General features: G+C 45.4%; 1 protein-coding gene across 1 annotated transcript in view; it reads left to right on the top strand.

The window, feature by feature from the left end:
* CWF19L1 (CWF19-like 1, cell cycle control (S. pombe)) overlaps positions 1–8805 on the top strand; it is a gene marked incomplete at its 5' end in the record, with an annotated part of 14602 nt that overhangs the window by 4793 nt on the left and 1004 nt on the right. Inside the window, 6 exons of the mRNA XM_010007787.1 lie at positions 766–884; positions 1510–1594; positions 2476–2616; positions 6018–6129; positions 7723–7802; positions 8647–8802. Coding sequence (XP_010006089.1) covers positions 766–884; positions 1510–1594; positions 2476–2616; positions 6018–6129; positions 7723–7802; positions 8647–8802 — 693 coding nt within the window. The remainder of the gene's footprint in view (positions 1–765; positions 885–1509; positions 1595–2475; positions 2617–6017; positions 6130–7722; positions 7803–8646; positions 8803–8805) is intronic.

Genomic DNA, 8805 nt, shown 5'->3' with positions numbered 1-8805 from the left:
AGCAGGAATTTTTCTGAGAACTTACTCACTTGAGTTAACAGAGGAGTGTATTTACAGTGATTGTATTAAAATACGCATCATGTTGGATGTGTGCCTCCAACACACATGATATGTGTTGGACAAAGCATAGTGTGCTTTGTCACCTGAGCACTTCAGTGATAAGTCTTCCCCTGAAATCCTGTCACTTGAATGAAGCAGGAAGTTTGAGGAATGAACACTTAGGTCTCTTGCTCTTTGTCACCTGAAGTTGAGCTTTCAGCAAAAGTGGCGTGAGGTGCTAAATTGCATGGTCTGCACCCAGGGGAATGGTTTGAAGCCTGCTCTTTGGTTGTGTTTTGATTCTTCAGGGATGGGAGCAGGATAAAATGTTGCTTCCTAAGGAAACCTCAGAGCTCTCCTATTTGCTTGACTCATGCATTAAAGCTCTGGCACTCTGGCCATGTGGTCAAAACTTAAGGATTTTGACATCTATTGGTGTTTGCCCAACTTGCTCTGTGCTGCTCTGGCTTCACAAGGGTGAGAGAAGAAAAATACTACAACTTTGGGTTGGTGAAATGAATGGGTGCAAATCCTGAGTACCCAGGATGGAATAAATGAGTAGGCTTTGGTTGGTGACAAGAGATCCAGCCCTTTTGACTTTTTTTGTCCACTTCCAGGGAATGGCAACCACTATAACCAGTCTCTTAAATTTCCAGCATGCAGTTCTGTATAGAACTGTTTCATTTCACTGCAGACTGACAAGTTTCTTTGGTTTGTATTTTGTAGGGAGAAATAGATACCAAGAAATGTGGCTCCAAGTTAATATCTGATCTAGCTGCAAGTCTCAAGCCAAGGTACCACTTTGCTGCCCTGGAAAAGGCCTATTATGAAAGACTTCCCTACAGGTTTGTAGGACCATGTGAAAGCTCATTTTCTAATAAGAGTTCAGTTTTTAAAGAACACAGGAGGACAACTTTAAAATAATTTTGGGAAGTTGGGAAGTCATCCAGCCACAACACAGGGTCAAAATGGTTTCTCATGCCTGTGCAGTAGCTGCCAATACTTGTCTGAGTACCTTGCTGTGAATCTGAGGCCATGTTAGTTGTATTTAAACATTGTTCAGGCTAATTCAGGGTTGTGTCTGCAAATGTGTTGTGGAAAAGCTCTTGTGTGGTGAAGAGATTGGTGTCTTCGCCATAACTTGGTGTATAAAATGTGACCAGTGACACAAGGTAGGTGTCAGAACAACCTACAACTAAAACTAAGGCTGTTGTGCTAGTGTTGGGTAAGATTCCTTTCCATAGGAAATGCCTAAAAGGTGTAGCTGTACTTCGCCAAATAAATTGTCCTCTCATCTCTGGACTGCAGTGAGATGTCATCTGGGTCTGTGCAGCTGTTTCATCTCACAAGTCTGTTCTCAAGCCTCCTTCCTAGCCAAAACCTGTATGTGGCCGACATGCTGTCTGAGAAGCTTCATGGTGGGCTCTTCTCTGGTACATACCAGTACAGTCATGTTTTGCTTCCTTACAGGAACCACACAGTGCTACAGGAGGCCCCACAGCATGTGAGCAGGTTTATTGCGCTTGCTGATGTTGGCAATACAAGTAAGAAAAAGGTATTGACACTCTCAAATCTTTCTTCATGTCTCAAGTAGAAGGAGCAGGGCAGTAGGCCCAGCTCTGGCTTGCTAGAGGACAGGGTTGATCACTTACCAGCTTGACTGAGCTGGAGGGATCTGTCTTGCCTGAGTGACAGGTACCATTTACCCGTTATATCAGAAAGGAAAAGGCTGCAAGATGTGTTCTGAGGCACTGTGGTTCTTTTCTACCTGTTCAGATGGCATTTAGCTGTGAAGGCAGCTGCAGAGGAAGGTGGTTAGAAAGCTGCCACTCCTTCCTCTTTCCCAGCTACTCTTCATGTTTTCTGTCCACATGGCCTGCTTTAAGAAGGGAGCAAAATTCCAAAGGAGCCCTTACAGATCACTGGAAATAACTTCTGGGATGGGAAGAGAGTTGTTGCTCATTGTTTTTGTTGGTTTTGTTTTTTGTTTTTTGTTTTCAATTTGTTTCTCTCTCCCCTTAAGAAAGTTTCAGATTATTGGTATAGGACAGGTTGCTAGTGATTGAGTAGGCATAGGAACTGGGTCTGGTAACAAAAACAGATCCAGGAGTTCTGGACAGGAAGAAGGCCTGGAAACAGGCAAGGATCAATTCTTTATCAAGTAGGATGTCCTGCTGCTTTTCAAAAAGATCTTTCCTTAAAGTAAAAGGAATGACCATGTGGAAGCACCCCATGAACACCTGGTTGCACTGGGTGTGAGTCAGGCACAGGAAGTGTGTTTTTCATGTCCTGCCATAGCTTCAGCATGGATTTGCTGAGTTCCTGCAGTGCTCAGTTGTGTTACCATTTCAGGGTGGCTTAGTTCACAGCTGACCTCTTCAGACTTGCAGTCATGGCAAAAGCTTCTTTCACTTGAGCCATATCTCTTTGTTCTAGTACCTCTACGCCTTCAGCATTGTGCCCATGAGCTCCATGGACCCTGCAGAGCTGGTCAAACAGCCACAGGATGTCACCGAAAATCCCTATCGAAAATCCCAGAAGGAGGCACAGAAGACCAGAGCACCCCTGTGCTCAGAGGTACCGTCTCTTCCATGTGTGTACTCTGGTTTCACTCTGGGTGTTCAGGGAGCTTAGAAGAGTGTTTGGTTCTCACCTTGCACTGCTGTCCAAAACACGTCAGGGTTTTCTGTCAACTATTTATATCAACCAAATTATATAGATGCAATTCCAATGGCATTTTGTTACAGTTTGTGCCTTCTTAAGCCACCCGTGTCCTGGGCTGCATCCCCGGCAGTGTGACCAGCAGGGCCAGGGAGGGGATTGTCCCCCTCTGCTCTGGGAAGACACCCCTGCAGGGCTGGGTCCAGCTCTGGAGTCCCGAACACAAGAAGGACATAAAGATGGAGTGAGTCCAGAGAAGACCACGAAGATGAGCAACCTGACCTAGTTACAGATGTCCCTGCTCACTGCAAGGGACTAGATGGTCTTTAAAGGTCCTTCCCACGCAAACCATTCTATGGTTCTTCATGCAGCTCTGCATGGTAATGCTGTAGTTAGATCTACTTGCTTGTCAGGACTGTTCCCTATGGGCATCTCAGCACACATGGTCTTATTCTCTCTCAGCTTGAAGACTTAAAAGTTGTCCTTGGCAGTTGGCTTTATTTTTTTCATCTGATGGTTGACTACCCAGGTACCAGCACCAATGGTGTATTTCCTCTGCATCCCTCAGTACTGGTGAGCCGTGTTGGGTACAGCTGATTTTTTTTTTTTCCACAAGTGTCCTAAGTTAACACCTTTGTGCTGCTCTAAATATTGCTTGCTTGCCACCTGAGGCTAGAAGGCTTCCTTCCTGAGGCCTGATGACTTAGTTGTGGGTCTCAGAAGATTTGAAATTACCAACTTTATAATTTGATCGCCAGGCAAGTGGTTTGTGTTCATCAGTGGAGAGAATCGGATTATTTCCCTCTTAAGTGTCATGGGATACTTGAGTAATGTGGATGCGTGATTAGTTGTGCCTGATACCATAGAATCATAGAATGGTTTGGGTTGGAGGGACCTTAAAGATCATCTAGTTATACACCCTGCATGGGCAGGGACACCTCCCACCAGCCCAGGTTGCTCCAAGCCCCATCCAACCTGCCCTTGAACACTTTCAGGGATGGGGCAGCCACAGGTTCTCTCTGGGCAGCCTGGGCCAGTGTCTCGCCACCCTCACAGTGAAGGATCTACTCGTGTCTCACCTAAATCTCCCCTCTTCCAGTTTTAATCCATTCCCTCTCCTCCTGTCACTCCCTGCCCTTGTCCAAAATTCCTCCCCAGCTTTCCAGGAGCCCCTTCAGGCACTGGAAGGTGCTCTAAGGTCTCCCTGGAGCATTCTGTTCTCCAGGCTGAATACCCCAACTCTCTCAGCCTGTCTCCAGAGCAGAGCTGCTCCAGCCCTCTGAGCATCTCTGTGGCCTCCTCTGGACTCCTAATTACAATATCTTAATGTAATATAGAGAAACCTAATTGAGAAATCCCTGATGGCGGGGAATCACAGAATCATCAGAGTTGGAAGGGGCCTCTAGAGCTCATTGAGTCCAACTCCCCCACTAAAGCAGGATCCCCTGGAGTGCATCCAGAGGGGTCTTGAATGTCTCCAGAGAAGGAGACTACAGAACCTTTCTGGGCAGCCTGTCCCGGGGCTCTGTGACCATCATCATAAAGAAGATTTACCTCATGTTCAGATGGAACTTCCTGAGTACCAGTTTATGTCCATTGCCCCCTGTCCTGTTGCTGGGCACTACTGAAAAGAGGCTGACTCCATCCTCCTTACACTCGCTCCTTAGATATTTATAGACATTAATAAGGTCTCCCCTTAGCCTTCTCTTCTCTTCTCCAGGCTGAACAGTCCCAGCTCTCTCAGCCTTTCCTCATAAGGGAGATGTTCCAATCCCCCAGTCATCTTTGTTGCCCACCCTGGACTCTCTCCAGCAGTTCCCTGTCTCTGTTGAATTGGGGAGCCCAGAACTGGTTCTTGAGATGTGGCCTCACCAGACCTGTTTGCCATCCTCTTGCCAAGTGCTTTCCTCTGCAGCATTAAAGCTTTCTGATGGCATTTCAATTCAGTCAAATAGTTTCAGCCTCTTTCTCTAAGAAATACAGACATTCTCTTTGGCACTGGCTGTCAAGTGTAAAACCAGAGACAACAATGCTCTTGATCCTCTCCCCCTCCCACCCAGGTAGGGGGGAAAGGAGAGAGAGATTGAAGTAGAGAAGCTTTCCAGATTGAAAACTGAACTAGACAGTTTTAATTAAATACTAATCATAAAATAAAATATGTACAATTATATACAAATGTGTTCAGGAATGTGCAAACCCCTCTTGCCTCCCCCCACCCTCAAAACTCCCCTGGCATTTCCTGAGCTGTGAGCAGCCCCAAAATGTCCTGGAGCTGCTGGAGATAGGGCAGAGCAGACAGGAGCTGAGGGGAGAGTGATGAGGGGCAGGGTTGCACAGGCCTGGGGATGAACACATGGAGTCCTCCCTGGATGCTGGCCATGGACAGGAGAGAGAATTTCCCTTCTGTGATCCCTGAATTTATACTGATAATTACATATATGGGATGGGATCATCTGTCTGGCCAATTTTGCCCTCTCTCTAGTCCTCTCCTCCCCATGGGAGGGTTGCAGATATGACCCTTCTGCTCCTTTAGTGTCTGAAGCAGCAGATTCAACAAGCAGAGCATGGCCCCTCACCAGTAACTATAAACGTTAGAGCATCACCAGTGCACTAGCTTGGAGAACTTGCTGCTACTTTCAGCAAGCTTTCTCTGAAGGAAAAAAAAATCAGTAAAAAGAAAATCAGGAATGTGCAAACCCCTCTTGCCTCCCCCCACCCTCAAAACTCCCCTGGCATTTCCTGAGCTGTGAGCAGCCCCAAAATGTCCTGGAGCTGCTGGAGATAGGGCAGAGCAGACAGGAGCTGAGGGGAGAGTGATGAGGGGCAGGGTTGCACAGGCCTGGGGATGAACACATGGAGTCCTCCCTGGATGCTGGCCATGGACAGGAGAGAGAATTTCCCTTCTGTGATCCCTGAATTTATACTGATAATTACATATATGGGATGGGATCATCTGTCTGGCCAATTTTGCCCTCTCTCTAGTCCTCTCCTCCCCATGGGAGGGTTGCAGATATGACCCTTCTGCTCCTTTAGTGTCTGAAGCAGCAGATTCAACAAGCAGAGCATGGCCCCTCACCAGTAACTATAAACGTTAGAGCATCACCAGTGCACTAGCTTGGAGAACTTGCTGCTACTTTCAGCAAGCTTTCTCTGAAGGAAAAAAAAATCAGTAAAAAGAAAATTGGCTTCATCCTGGCTCAAACGAGGACAACAGCTCCTCAGGAAAAAGCTAATTCTTGAATGTACTATGACTCTCTGTGATGCAGTTATAATGCATCAATAATAATAATGGGCTTTGGTCTTCATTTTCTGAACAGGAAGAACCAGCTTGTCAGTTTTTCTTTGATTTGAACAAGCATCAGGGGAAGAAACGTCCCTCAGATGGGAAAGAGAGAGGGAACTCCCAACCTAAACAAGTCAGAAAACCCCGTAAGTATGCAGGTGCTCCTCCAGTAAGTATCCCTGGGCTCTTGCAGTGAGGTATTGGACCATCTCACTCTTCATTTGTCTCATGCTGTTGAGCTGTGTGTGTCATTTTGCCAACATGCTCTGTCACTGTGCTAGATGCTGTGGGAATACAGAGGAATGAAGGGTCCCTTGTTTCCTACACAGCTGAAAGTAAAGCCACAAGCACATTTTAAAAGCTAGTTGGATCTGTGGTGTTGTGGTTGGACTGATGCCATTTACTCTGTGGACCCAACTGGCCTCTGAATGTGACAACAGGCTGTTCCAGAGAGCAACACATTTCCACTCAGAGGGAATGCAGGAGACAGAAGTTCTTCTGTGCTGCAAGTTCAAAAAGTATTAATGAGCTATGAAGGGAAGAAGCCCTTCAGTTACCTCTGTATTTCTGTGTTGTATATCCCCTGGGAGTTTGTCTGACTTGAAGAAATTAACATGAAACTTTTAAGCATTGTGACTTGTCAGTGAGAGAGTTACTGCAAGCATGGATCTTTAGAAATGTTGGTCTCAGTTATGAAGAAATTTGGGCTGCAAATGTAGGCATCAGCCTCCCCTTTTGTTTCTGTGAAAGCTCTTCCCACTGCCAGCAGGTAAGAAGACCTTCTTCAGAAGTGCTTCTGATAGATAAATCTGGTTGCCTTTGTTCCATGAGACTAACTTGTTCAGTTTTTATATATTAGATTTCCAAATGCTTTGTGTAGTCCTTCCATGTAATGTTTCCATGGGCTGAATTTCTTTGTGCTCAACTAAGCACAGTATCAGTTCTCTGTCCTTGTGCAGAGGCATAACTGGCTGTGATGGCAGTCAGTTTTGATGAAAGAATGAATATTTATGTGCGTTTTTTTGTTTTCTTATATTTCTATATAACTGCCAAAGTCTTCTGGAACTTGATGTCACGTGAAGAGAGAGCCTCGTTACACTATTGTGCTAAGAAACGAGCTCCAGAACTGAACGTTTGGTTTCCCACAGTTCTTGGGGGAGCCCTGTCATGTTTATTGCCTTTGCAAAGCTGCTTATCTACTCTTGCAAGTGGCCTGGAGAGGGTTTGGGTATAGTGTCCGACCCTAAGGAGAAGCTTGGCTTAGCACTGCCCTCCACTCACATGATAGATCAGCTCAGGTACCACAATTTGAGTGTGAATCCAGGTGTTCTGAGTGTGGTGACTAGGCCAGAACTGCCAGGTGAGTTTGACAGCATCTGTCATTGTCTGTACCTATGCAGTAATTTCACCTGCTTTTGATTTGTTTCTTTAAATTTACTGGGGCTTCCTTATTAGTGAGCTGTAACCACTAAATTCCTGGTATTAGTGTTCTTCCATCAATTTAGAGCACTCTGAGAATGACGGTCAGCAAGGGTATGACTCCTGCCACCTCCTCTCTTGTTGAAATTTCCTAGAGGCACCATCAGCTCCCAGCAGTCATTTCCTTCTGACGTCTTCAGCACTTTATCAACTGGGAAGGGTGGCTGGAAAAGAACTGATCTTCCAGATCTTGTTCCCTTTCTTGTTCTGACAAATCAGCTTTGTGCTAACACTTGTTTCTCTTTCCTCACTCAATAAAGCACAGCCCACAGGGCCCTGCTGGTTCTGCCTCGCCAGCCCAGAGGTTGAGAAGCACTTGGTTGTTAGTATTGGCACTCATGTAAGTACCTGTAGCAATTTTAAATCTTAAAAAAACCAAACAAACCTAATTTGAAGCTGATCCTTGGTTTTGTGTTCAGTTTCTGCACATCTCCCTATAAAAGGCAGCATGAAGTATTTTAAATAATGAAGCATGGCCCAGATTTGCTCCAGCAGGAGAGATGGACGAGGGTGGCTGAACACTTTTGCTGTGCCAGCCCCTCATGGTTTGCTTATGTTATGGGCAGAACTTTTCCAGCATGAACTGAGTGTAAACTGGGACTTGCTTTGAAAGGATGTGCTGTCTGGAGTGAAGCCAGAGCTCCCTAGGGTGATTTAGTTCAATTTTGTTATGCATAGATTAAACAGGAGAGAAGCTACCTTGCAAGTGAACATCTTAAAGTATATCTTGGAGGTTAATTCAGTCATTGATAGAGTGACTAAAAGGAACTTTGCTTAAAGTTCTTGTTCCTATATAGTTTAATCCGCTTCAGACTGACAGGGACAGGTTTGTCCACAGTCTTATTTTAAAAGCTGTTAGCAGTTTTCAGGTACAGTTTCTTGTCCTGGTAAGAAATTCTAGCCACAATGGTGAAGTTAACTCAGCTGCTGACAAAGCATTCTCTGGCATTCAATAATTTCTATTTTTGTTGTACTTTAGCAGTCCCTCTCTCATTTTTCTAGTAATTAATAAATTGCTAATAAATAATCTCTCAAAAGTGATGTGGAGGAGAAGACTTCCCTGTTTCTGAGGCATAATTGCTAGATTGGAGGACACTCAGGGAGGGAATTTCTACAGCAGGGTGATGAATTGGTGCTTGCAGCGAGTAACTGGTGAGTAACTGGTGTGTATCATTTCACTCTAGTGCTACCTCGCCTTGGCAAAAGGTGGCTTATTGCCTGATCACGTCTTGATTTTGCCTATCGGACACTATCAGTCAGTGGTTGACTTGTCCTCAGAGGTGGTGGAAGAAGTGACCAAGTACAAATCTGCCTTAAAGGAATTTTTCAGAAGCAAGGGAAAG

This window comes from Chaetura pelagica, unplaced genomic scaffold, assembly GCF_000747805.2.
Source record: "Chaetura pelagica isolate M959 unplaced genomic scaffold, ChaPel_1.0 scaffold251, whole genome shotgun sequence".
NCBI classification, from domain to species: Eukaryota; Metazoa; Chordata; class Aves; order Apodiformes; family Apodidae; genus Chaetura; species Chaetura pelagica.
This window is presented reverse-complemented; position numbering and strand designations above follow the sequence as displayed.